Here is a 12668-nt window from a genome sequence, read left to right on the forward strand (position 1 = left end):
GTCTGTATGCTGAGTCCTAAGGAGCAAAGTGATGCTCCTTCCATTTGACACTAATGGAGAGTCACTCAGAGCCAGGAGGATTTCCCAAGACAGAAACTGAGCAACAGCAGAAACGTTCAGAAGCTCCACATTCAAACTCAAATCTTCACCACAGGCTGCTCTGCTTTTATTTTGTGATTATAAACTTATTTTGAGATTCTGAAATGAATTTCATACTCACTTGTGGACCAACCACTCCAGGAGGACCAGGTGGGCCAGTTTTCCCTTGGAAACCCTGTGTGGAGAAGACTTGAGAGATTAGCTACATAGAAAGTGAGATCTTAACAGTCATGACTCACTCAGATCGTAAGGAGAGCAAGCAGAATCTATTCAGTCACTGCTGTCCATGAGTGATTTTTCAGGTGAGACACAGGGTGACACAAGCCAATTCAGGAAATATGTTGCCCTTGGCTGCAGGGTCTAGAACCAGGGGACACAGTCTCAGAATAAGGGGCAGGCCATTTAGGACAGAGATTAGGAGAAATTTCTTCACTCAGAGGGTGGTGAATCTTTGGAATTCTCTACCCCAGAGGGCTGTGAAGGCTCAGTATTGGGAATGTTTGAGACTTAGTTGGATAGATTTCTACATATTAAAGATATGAAGGGATGTGGGGGTAGTGCAGGAAGATGGTGTGGAAGTAGAGATCATGGCCATGATCCAGTTGAATGACGGGGCTGGCTCTAGGGGCCAAATGGCCTACTCTTGCACTATTTCCTATTTTCCATGCAATGTTCAGCACCAAGGCTCCAGAGATCCTGTTTCTTCTAATCTTCATAGAGACCTGAACCAAAATATAGGGGTCTCTGACCCACTGTCCCACAAACTATTACATATAAATACAGTCAACCTGTGAAATAGGGGTGTAATCATTCTAAAGGATAGGAACATTAAAGGGATTATGTCCTTACAGGGATGGAACGTTTAATGGGACCAGAATCTTCAAGCTGGAGAGGACATGTGATTCTGTTTATAAAGCTTTAAGATGAATCCTTTTGTTGCTTGGTTTCCATTCATGCCCAGGGGTGGTTCTGAGTTTCTTGGATACCAGTCGACCATATTTTTTTGAAAAAGGGAGATTCCATTCCAGTGGTAGAAATGAGGATGGACTCTCTCCAGTCCAGCACAGCAGAATTAGAGGCACTTCTAGCAAACTAGGAGATTGGGAGATGGAAGGTAAGGTTTTGGTCGATAGCCAATGATATCCCAATAATAGGATGGAGATGGAATTTTGACAGAAGGTGTCTGAGTTGTCTAGGGTTAGGGTTGGGGTTGGGATTGGGGTGGGTCCAACACAGGGGGTCCCTGTTTTCCCAGCCTCTTGTAAGAGACGAAGATGAGCTGAAGGATGTGTGAGAGCAGAAGCACGAGTTCAGTAAGGGTTGGGAGAATGTATGTTTGGACCTTTTCTTGTTTTGAATATATAACAGAAGGTAAGAAAAAGCAACTTGTCTCAGAGTAGCAATAGAACACAGCTTGGCCCATTGTTCTGTTCTTCACTTGACACAGCTTCTGGCTAATGGTGTAATCAGCTGACTTGGGTATGGCCTTGCTCCTTTGCAGGATATGAGTTAACAATTAGCACAGTATGATAAAGGGGCCCTATCGGTGACCTATCATGGCGAGGACAACGATTCACCCCACTGCCCTGGGAAGCAATCAGCCGGCTGTCCTTCTCCCTGATGACACTCCCTGTACAGAGATAAACTCGCATGGCACTATTTCAAGGGACAGCAGGGGAGTTTACCTGAGTCTCCCGACCAACGTTCATCCCTCAACCAACATCTTTCTGGTCGTTATACATGTCCACCAGCTTCCTGTGATTCTATGTGTGGACCCTGAAATCTCTCTGCTCTTCCACAGTTCTCAGCTTCCCGCAATTCACAATATACTCAGGTTGCTCTTTCTTAGATCCCAAGTGAATCAGGAGCCCCCGGGCCTCAGGGTCATCCCCACCCCCTTTCTGTTTCCCCCTTCCTTTTCTCTTTTTTAACAAATAAATTATATAGATTTTCCTTTTCCCACCTATTTCCATTATAAAAAGAGAAAAAGAAATTTTATTTATTTATTTATTTTATTTTTTTTTTACATCTTTTATGCTCTCCCCACCCCCACTAGAGCTATACCTTGAGTGCCCTACCATCCATTCTTAATTAGCACATTCGTTTAGATAATATCACCAACTTTAACTTTAACACCTATGTGTTCTTTTGTATTATTGTTGTTGACATCTTTTGATGATCTGCTTCTATCACTGCTTGTTTGTCCCTACAACCACACCCCCACTCCACCTCTCTCTCTCTCTCTCTCTCTCCGCCCCCCACACACACACCTTAAACCAGCTTATATTTCAACTCTTTCTTGGACTTGAACTCAAGTTCTGTCGAAGGGTCATGAGGACTCGAAACGTCAACACTTTTCTTCTCCGCCGATGCTGCCAGACCTGTTGAGTTTTTCCAGGTAATTCTGTTTTTGTTTTTGTCTCCCTGTATAGACGTCGGGGGAGGACAAGATCAGGCCTCCTGATAACTCCACACAGGTGCCTGAGTGCACTGGAGCACAGCTCCAACATTTATTGTTAATTCACAGTTACGTCCCCTTGGTTTGCACAACCACCACACAGAAGGCATTGTGAGTAAACCAGCTCATGGGGTCAATAGAGCGAAAATATTTCCTCTGGTTTTGGCGGGGGGGCAGGGGGGGAGTCCAGAACAAGGGGGCAGAACTTTACAATGAGAGCCAGGCAGTTCTGGGGTGATATCAGGAAGCACTTCCTTACACACAGGGAAATCTGGAACTCTCTCCCCACAAAAAGCTGTTGAGGCTGGGGGTGGGGTTGGGGTCAATTAAAAATTTCAGATCTGAGATTGATAGATATTTTTTGGGTAAGGGGATTAAGGGTTATGGAACCAAGGAGATAATATACAGGTCAGCCTTAATCTAATTGACTGGTGGAATAAGCTTGAGAGATGAATGGCCTCCTTCAGTTCCTAAGCATATATTGTGGGATTGAGGTCACATGTGATCCAGATTAGTAAGGGTGACAGGGTCCCTTTTGCTGAAGGACATTATCTCTGTATCCGCCCAGATATATGAATGCAGAAAACTGGGTCAGATCCAAATCTAAAATGGTGCAGCAGCGCTATAGCTCAGAGGTTTTCTGACAGGGATCTGATTGCAGTTCGGATGCCAACATTTCCTGCACAAATGGAGTGTGTTTCCTGTTCAGAGGTCCACCCTCTCCGTAAGTGGACAAATGCATCTCCCGAGATGTATGCTGTCAGAGATTGTGTCATCAGTCTCCGGGTGTTAACGGTCTCCACCTATCAGGGGTTGTGGCTGATCTCTGCACGTCTCTCCGCAGGGTTTGTACAGTCATACAGGAGAGGGTGGTCACCTTGGAGACATCTCCTCAAATCAAGCAAAGGAGGCAGAGCAATCAAAGACATCTCAGAGGGGGTTGGTACTTACAGTTTCACCTCGTTGCCCTGGGTGTCCAGGTAACCCATCTTTACCAGCTGGGCCCTAGAACAGGATAGAACAGAGAGAGACAGCATTTAGCAGCTGATAACAATTGTTAGAATATTAATTGCTGTAAAAAAAAACATTTTACAGGGGAACGGGGTGGGATTTTCACCTCCAAGACTGGAGCTTGAACCTAGTTCAGACCAATGGGTTGAAAGCCCATTCTGTCCACTGGTTTGAAGGGACCACCGAGATATTTTAGATACCAGTACAAACCTGGCACAAAGCAAACCTGCTCCCAGAACACACTGGTTAGGGATGTGGAAAAGTATCAGAATGGAGAAGTAAAAACTGCCCTTCTAGTACGGGGAGTGAGGTATGAAATTGACCTGTGTGGAGAGAGCTTTACTCTGTATCTAACCCTGTGCTGTACCTGTCCTGGGAGTGTTTGATGGGGACAGTGTAGAAGGAGCTTTACTCTGTATCTAACCCCATGCTGCACCTGTCGTGGGAGTGTTTGATAGGGTCAGTGTAGAGGCATCTTTACTCTGTATCTAACCCTGTGCTGTACCTGTCCTGGGAGTGTTTGATGGGACAGTGTAGAGGGAGCTTTACTCTGTATCTAACCCCATGCTGTACCTGTACTGGGAGTGTTTGATGGGGACAGTGTAGAGGGAGTTTTACTCTGTATCTAACCCCGTGCTGTACCTGTCCTGGGAGTGTTTGATGGGGACGGTGTAGAGGGAGCTTTACTCTGTATCTAACCCCATGCTGTACCTGTCCTGGGAGTGGTTGATGGGGTCAGTGTAGAGGCATCTTTACTCTGTATCTAACCCTGTGCTGTACCTGTCCTGGGAGTGTTTGGTGGGGACAGTGTAGAGGGAGCTTTTCTCTGTAACTAACCCCGTGATGTACCTGTCATGGGAGTGTTTGATGAGGACAGTGTAGAGGGAGCTTTACTCTGTATCTAACCCCATGCTGTACCTGTCCTGGGAGTGTTTGGTGGGGACAGTGTAGAGGGAGCTTTACTCTGTATCTAACCCCATGCTGTGCCCGTCCTGGGAGTGTTTGACGGGGACAGTGTAGAGGGAGCTTTACTCTGTATCTAACCCCATGCTGTACCTGTCCTGGGAGTGGTTGATGGGGTCAGTGTAGAGGCATCTTTACTCTGTATCTAACCCCGTGCTGTACCTGTCCTGGGAGTGTTTGATGGGGACAGTGTAGAGGGAGCTTTACTCTGTATCTAACCCCGTGCTGTACCTGTCCTGGGAGTGTTTGATGGGGACAGTGTAGAGGGAGCTTTACTCTGTAACCCTGGAGAAACAGTGTGGGAGGAGACCATTTTGCTCATTGAAAATGCCACCTAGCTCGTCCCATTCCCCTATTCTTTCTCCATAGTCTTGCAAATCTTTCCTTTCCAAGTGTACATCCAGTTTCTTTTTGAAAATGGATTGAATCTATTGAATGGTTGAGGTTATTTACTAATGTGTGAGCGAGGGGCTGTTGGGGTTTCAGAGAAGCCCCATGAAGTTATTCCTGGGTGAGGTGCACATTTTGTCAATAAGTAAAAGTGTAAAATCTCAGAGAACTTTTTCTTTTATTTTGAACGACTGAATCTGGATAAATATACAACATATAAAAAAACGAGTCAAGTTGCTGGGATTACTTACAGGGGGTCCTTTGGGTCCAGCGAATCCCATTGGTCCCTGAGGTCCAGGCGGCCCCTACCATATAAACATAAACAGTTTGAGAAAAGGAAGCTGTGCATTTCTATAGTGCCTCTCACGGCCTCAGGGCACCCCAAAGTACTTTACAACCAATTAAATACTTTTCTGAAATGTAACCAATGTTTAATGTAGGCAACATGGCAGCCAATTTGCACACAGCAAGATCCCATGAACAACCAATGAGAGGAATGACCAGATATTTGCTTTTAGTAGTCTCGGTTAAGGAATAAATATTTTCCCAAAACATCATGGAAACTCCCCTGCTGCCATCAAACTGATGCACTGGGATCCTTTACGCCCACTTGAAAGGGCAGATGGCACCTCAGTTTAATGTCTTTTCAGAAGAGATGCAGCAAAATCATGGGCTTAAGCTGCGAGTAGGGATAATTTGTACATCATGAGCTATGTTACTGAGATGCTTATCCAATAGCACGCAAGCAGGAGTTGGATGATCAGTCACTAACTATGCAAGTGTCTGCCAGTGAGAGGGTGCTGCCATAGTTTCTCAGAGCTTCAGCTGTGCGTTACCATGGAGTTGGTGCTCTGACATTGTTCTAACGTTCTGGGACTTTGAGGTTACAATCTGTGCCTTGCTGGCCCTGGCAAGTATCGTGCAGGGGACAGAGACACGTTGGCAGAAAAACAGCCACATATTCACCTGTCCACTCAGCTGTAGTCTGTGAGTGTCCAAGTGTCGGAACAAAACATGGACAATGGACCAGGTCCAAGCAGCTTCAACAAATGGTGAACGACATGGAGAAGCCGATGTCCTGGCCAATCAAAATTTCTCAAGAAAAGCAGCTCCTCATTGGATAGTCTAGAACTAATCACCCACATGGGTTGAGTAGCTTAAAGTTGAACTTCATATGGAGTCAGAGATGGTTTTTCTTGACTTATATTGTTTCATTTTTACAAAGAGGACTTTTCTTTTCAACTTAGAACCTGTTGTTGTTGGTTGCAGCCTGTCTAAGATAATCAGTGGAGGTGGTGACGTAGTGATATTGTCACTGGACTAGTAATCCAGAGACCCAGGGTAATGCTCTGTGAACTGGGGTTCAAATCCTGCCACAGCAGATGGTAGAATTTGAATTCAGTAAAAATCTGGAATTAAAAGTTTAATGATGACATTGTCGATTGTTGTAAAAACTGTCCGATGGTGGATGGCCCACCCGGCACTGGAAATAGCAATCGCAGCCCTGTCGACCCTGCACATCTACCTGACAATGTGGAAAATTTCCTGTACAAAAAAAGCAGGACAAATCCAACTCAGCCAATTCCTGTCCCATCAGTCTACTATCCATCATCTGTAAAGCAATGGAAGGGGGTCATCAGCAATAACCTGATCACTGATGCCCAGTTTGGGTTCTGCTAGGGCCACTCAGCCCTTGACCTCATTACAGCCCTGGTCCAAACATGGACAAAAGAGCTGAACAGGTGAGATGAGAGTGACTGCCCTTGATATCAAGGCTGCATTTGAAAGAGTGTGGCATCAAAACTGGAAATCAGGGAGAAAACTCTCTGCTGGTTGGATTCATACCTAGCACAAAGGAAGATGGCTGTGGTTGCTGGAGATCAGTCATCTCAGCTGCAGGAGTTCCTCAGGGTAGTGTCGTCAGCCCAACCATCTTCAGCTACATCAATGACCTTCCTCCATTATAAGGTCAGAAGTGGGGTTGTTTGCTGATGATTGCATAGTGTACAAAGGAGGATTGATCAGTAAATTTGCGGATGACATGAAAATTGGTGGGATGGTAAATAGTGAGGAGATTACAGGAAGATTCAGATGGGCTTAACAGTGGCAAATGGAATTTAATCTGGATAAGTGTGAGGTGTTGCACCGGGGCAGGACAAACATGGCATGGGAATACACGATGAATTGTAGGACCCTGGAAAGTACCGAGGATCAGACAGACCTTGGTGTGCATGTCCACCGGTCCCTTAAGGTAGCGGGACAGGTAGATTAGGTGGCATATGGGATACTTGCCTTTATTAGCTGAAGCACAGAATATAAGAGCAAGTAGGTTATGCTTGAACTGTATAAAAGGCTGGTTAGGCCACAGCTAGAGTATTGCATGCAATTCTGGAATCTGCATTATAGGAAGGATGTGATTGCACTAGAGAGAGTGCAGAGGAGATTTACCAGGATGTTGCCTGGCGTGGAGAGTTTTAGTTATGAGGAGAGAAAGGATAGACTGGGGTTATTTTCCCTGGAGCAGAGGAGATTGAAGGGGGACATGATTGAGGTGTATAAAATTATAAGGGGCATAGATAGGGTAGACAGGAAGGAACTTTTCCCCTCAGTGGAGGGATCAATAACTAGGGGGCATAGATTTAAAGTAAGGGGCAGGAGGTTTAGAGGGGATGTGAGGAAGAATTTTTTCACCCAGAGAGCGGTGAGAATCTGGAACTCACTGCCTGAAAGGGTGGTAGAGGCAGAAACCCTCATAAGGTTTAAGAAGTATTTGGGTGTGCACTTGTGATGCCATGGCATACAAGGCTATGGGCCCAGTGCTGGAAAATGGGATTAGAATTGTTAGGTACTTGTTTGACCGGTGCAGACTCAATGGGCCGAAGGGCCTTTTTCTGTGCTGTAGACCTCTTTGACTCTATGGCTCTAATGTCCAGCACCATTCACGACTCCTCAGATACTGAAGCAGTCCATGTCCAAATGCAGCAAGACCTGGATAATATCCAGGTTTGGGATGACAAGTGGCAAGTAACATTCACGTCACACAAGTGTCAGGCAATGACCATCTTCAACAAGAGAGAATCCAATCATTGCCCCCTGATGTTCAATGGCATTACCATCACCGAATCCCCCACTATCAACATCCTGGGGGTTACCATTGACCAGAAACTGAACTGGATTAGCCAAATAAATACTGTGGCTACAAGAGCAGGTTAGAGGCTAGGAATCCTGTGGTGAGTAACTCACGTCCTGACTCCCCAAAGCCTGTCCACCATCTGCAAGGCACAAGTCAGGAGTGTGATGGAATACTTCCCACTTGCTTGGATGAGTGCAGCTCCCACAACACTCAAGAAGCTTGACACCATCCAGGACAAAGCAGCCCACTTGATTGGCTCCACATCCATAAATATTCGCTCCCTCCACCACCGATGCACAGTAGCAGCAGTGTGTACCATCTACAAGATGTACTGCAGGAATTCACCAAGGTTCCTTCAACAGAACCTTCTAAACCCACAACTGCTACTATCTAGAAGGACAAGGGCAGCAGATAGATGGGAACACCACCACCTGGAAATTCACCTCCAAGCCAGGGGAAGGGGAACCAACCATCCTGACTTGGAAATATATTGCATTTCCTTCACTGTCACTGGATCAAAATCCTGGAACTCTCTCCCTAACAGCACTGTGGGTGTACCTACACCACAGGGACTGCAGCGGTTCATGAAGACAGCTCACCACCACTTTCTCAAGGGCAACTAGGGATGGGCAATAAATGCTGGCCCAGCCAGTGAAGCCCACATCCCGTGAATGAATAATGAAAAAAAAATGAATGTGCAATGCCAACTTTTTTTGGATCCTTAAGAGTCAAGTATTCCTCAAAGGCTCAGATCTGAGTGGACTGATGAAAGCGAAGGAGCATCCAATATACATGTTCCAAACAAGTAAGACTACTTGAATTCAATTCTGGCAACTTCCGTTTACTTTACCAAATTTCTTCATTGAACATTGGAGGCAAAACCAGCTACAAAAGACAGATTGATTATATATGGTCTGATCTCCATATAATGGAATGATTTGAATGTTATGGACACAAAATATTCATTGTTACCCTCAGTCTCCACTGTGAACTTGGAAGAGCAGAGAGAACTGAACTGGGACAAGATTTGCTCCACATTAAAACACTGCAGAGAAACAATGGAATATAAAAGAAAGGATCTTGAGGATTGTAGCTGCTTACCCTCTCACCAGAAGGACCAGGTGGACCATCATTGCCTGAGCTACCCTGGAATAGAGATAATTAGAGATATTAGCTCCAGGAAATGAAAGAATGATCTCATAATATTCATAATAATGCCACAAAAAATATTTCTGCAAAAATCTTCATTCAAATTGAAATTTTGCAGGTATTCAGTGGGTTCCTTCAGGGATCATTACTAGATACCCATCCCTGATCCCCAAGTGTCACATGTCTACTTTGGAAGGGGCAGAGGATCAGATTGCTTTTATCTTTTCCTTGAATGGGTGGGTTGAGAGTCTCCGCTGTTTGTAGGGGTTGGGGCGCTGCAGCTGAACATGAATTGTACAGAGTTTCAGCCTGATCTTTTATTGGATCCAGAGAACTAAACTGGTCCAAACAACACCACACATTAAGAGCAGCAAGAAGATGATTATGGGACAGATGGAATGATATTTCGAGAGCAAAGGGAATGAGAAGGAAAATTTGCTGATTTAGAGATTTAGGGATCAGGAGTGAGAGTTGTTGGGAGCAAGAGAGTGGGGACGCTGGGACAAGGGAGTGATGGGGACAATTTGTGAGTTGTGCTTTCTATCTAACCCTGTACTGTACCTGTCCTGGGAGTGTTTGATGGGGACAGTGTAGAGGGAGCTTTACGCTGTATCTAACCCCGTGCTGTACCTGTCCTGGGAGTGTTTGATGGGGACAGTGTAGAGGGAGCTTTACTCTGTATCTAACCCCATGCTGTACCTGTCCTGGGAGTGTTTGATGGGGACAGCATAGAGGGAGATTTACTCTGTATCTAACCCCGTGCTGTACCTGTCGTGGGAGTGTTTGATGGGGACAGTGTAGAGGAAGCTTTACTCTGTATCTAATCCCATGCTGTACCTGTTCTGGGAGTGTTTGATGGGGACAGTGTAGAGGGGGCTTTACTCTGTCCCTAACCCCATGTTGTATCTATCCTGGGAGTGTTTGATGGGGACAGTGTAGAGAAAGCTTTATTCTGTATCTAACCCCATGCTGTCCTTGTCCTGGGAGTGTTTGATGGGGACAGTGTAGAGGGAGCTTTACTCTGTATCTAACCCCGTGCACAACATGTCCTGGGAGTGTTTGATGGAGACAGTGTAGAGGGGGCTTTACTCTGTATCTAACCCCATGCCATACCTGTCCTGGGAGTGTTTGATGGGGACAGTATAGAGGGAGTTTTACTCTGTATCTAACCCTGTGTTGTACCTGTCCTGGGAGTGTTTGATGTGGACAGTGTAGAGGGAGCTCTACTCTCTATCTAACCCCATGCTGTCCCTGTCCTTGGAGTGTTTGATGGGGACAGTGTATAGGGAGCTTTACTCTGTATCTAACCCCATGTTGTACCTTCCCTGGGAGTGTTTAATGGGGACAGTGTAGAGGGAGCTTTACTCTGTATCTAACCCCGTGCTCTACATGTCCTGGGAGTGTTTGATGGGGACAGTGTAGAGGGAGCTTTACTCTGTATCTAATCCCATGCTGTACCTGTCCTGGGCGTGTTTGATGGGGACAGTGTAGAGGGAGCTTCACTCTGCATCTAAACCGTAAAGTTACCTTAGGGCCGGCTTTTCCTGTTGATCCTCTTGGACCACGTTCACCTCGTGGACCCTTTGGTGACAAAATAAACAAACTTACATCCACATGAAACAAACAGTTGAGGTTTACAAGGAGAAATTAAAGCATAAAAACATTGACATTTAGCAGTGATGCACAGGAACTGGTGATGATAATGTTGAATAAATAGGTTTATACCGTTGGGCCTCTCTGTCCTCTTGGGCCTGCTTTTCCCGGAGTGCCCTAGAAATAAAGAATGAAGATATAGGTGAGCAAATTGTGGGTGATGAGGTCAGCGTCAGCACTCACCCCTTGTCAAGAAGCCCTCCCTTTCTCCAATGTTCATCAGTCTTCATGGGCAGATATTCCTGCCATTCTTATCCTGGCTGGTTTGATGTGAACGCAGGTTCCACCCCTCTGGGGTAGCTGAGCAAGTTCTATCAGGATAATAAGGAATGGGCAATAAATGCCAGCTTGCTAGTGATGCCACATTCTGAGAACACATTTGAGAAAATGACCCACAAATCAGACTCTCCATTACAAGTCAAAGGGAAAGCAATTTGTTGTATTCCTGGTGTTTACCCTATCACAATGAATCATCCTCATGTGTCTCACCTACAGAGGTACATTTCTCCATGGTTACAAAAGAGAGGGGAATTATTTTAACCCTATTCTCCAGTGGGTGTGAAATTAAAATCACCCAGGTTACTGACCCACGGGATCCATGATTTGAAGTTGTTAATCTGAACATGCGCAGAGGCCCTGGTAGTCAAACCAGGCACCTCCTTTACACCTGCCTGTCACATCCCAATGACCTCATCGTGACACACACACACACACACACACACACACACACACACACACACACACACACACACACACACACACACACACACACACACACACACACACACACACACACACACACACACACACACACACACACACACACACACACACACACACACACACACACACACACACACACACACACACACCATTTCACCTGGTGGCCTGTATGGGCACATTGACCCACTGGGCACAGACCAGTCAGGACCCACTGGGCAAAGGCCAGTCAGGACCCACTGGGCACAGACCAGTCAGGACCCGCTGGGCACAGACCAGTCAGGACCCGCTGGGCACAGATCAGTCAGGACCCGCTGGACAAAGGCCAGTCAGGACCCGCTGGACAAAGGCCAGTCAGGACCCACTGGACAAAGGCCAGTCAGGACCCGCTGGACAAAGGCCAGTCAGGACCCGCTGGACAAAGACCAGTCAGGACCCACTGGGCACAGACCAGTCAGGACCCACTGGGCACAGACCAGTCAGGACCCACTGGGCACAGACCAGTCAGGACCCACTGGGCACAGACCAGTCAGGGCCCACTGGGCATAGACCAGTCAGGACCCACTGGGCAAAGGCCAGTCAGGACCCACTGGACAAAGGCCAGTCAGGACCCACTGGGCACAGACCAGTCAGGACCCACTGGGCACAGACCAGTCAGGACCCACTGGGCAAAGGCCAGTCAGGACCCACTGGGCAAAGGCCAGTCAGGACCCACTGGACAAAGGCCAGTCAGGACCCACTGGACAAAGGCCAGTCAGGACCCACTGGACAAAGGTCAGTCAGGACCCACTGGACAAAGGTCAGTCAGGACCCACTGGGCAAAAACAAGATACTGTTTTGCCTCTGTGAGGCTGAGATTGTTCTGCTTAGAGCAGACAAGGTTAAGATATTTAACAGATGCATTCAAAATTATGAAGGATTTCAATGGAGTAAATAAGGAGAAGCTGTTTCTGCTGGCAGGAGAGTTGATAACCAGAGGGAGACAAACTGAGGATAATCAGAAAAAGGGAATTGGATAAATACTTGAAAAGGAAATTTTACAGGGCTATGGGAGGAGAACAGAGGACCGAGACTAATCGGATAACTGTAAAA

The 12668-nt window shown here is 46.4% G+C and overlaps 1 protein-coding gene across 4 annotated transcripts in view; it reads right to left on the minus strand.

Annotated features, from left to right (window-relative positions):
• The window catches only part of col5a1 (procollagen, type V, alpha 1), a 367061-nt gene that overhangs the window by 66711 nt on the left and 287682 nt on the right, over positions 1 to 12668 (minus strand). For all 4 annotated transcript variants that reach the window (XR_005943793.1, XM_041193587.1, XM_041193586.1 and 1 more), the window contains exons 33-38: positions 10929 to 10973; positions 10731 to 10784; positions 9156 to 9200; positions 5173 to 5226; positions 3509 to 3562; positions 221 to 274 (exon numbers count right to left, since the gene is read on the minus strand). Coding sequence is in view for 3 of the 4 variants with exons in the window: in XM_041193587.1 (XP_041049521.1) it covers positions 221 to 274; positions 3509 to 3562; positions 5173 to 5226; positions 9156 to 9200; positions 10731 to 10784; positions 10929 to 10973 (306 nt within the window). In the remaining variant the exon portion in view is untranslated. The remainder of the gene's footprint in view (positions 1 to 220; positions 275 to 3508; positions 3563 to 5172; positions 5227 to 9155; positions 9201 to 10730; positions 10785 to 10928; positions 10974 to 12668) is intronic.

Source organism: Carcharodon carcharias, chromosome 8 (assembly GCF_017639515.1).
Source record: "Carcharodon carcharias isolate sCarCar2 chromosome 8, sCarCar2.pri, whole genome shotgun sequence".
In the NCBI taxonomy this organism is placed as follows: domain Eukaryota; kingdom Metazoa; phylum Chordata; class Chondrichthyes; order Lamniformes; family Lamnidae; genus Carcharodon; species Carcharodon carcharias.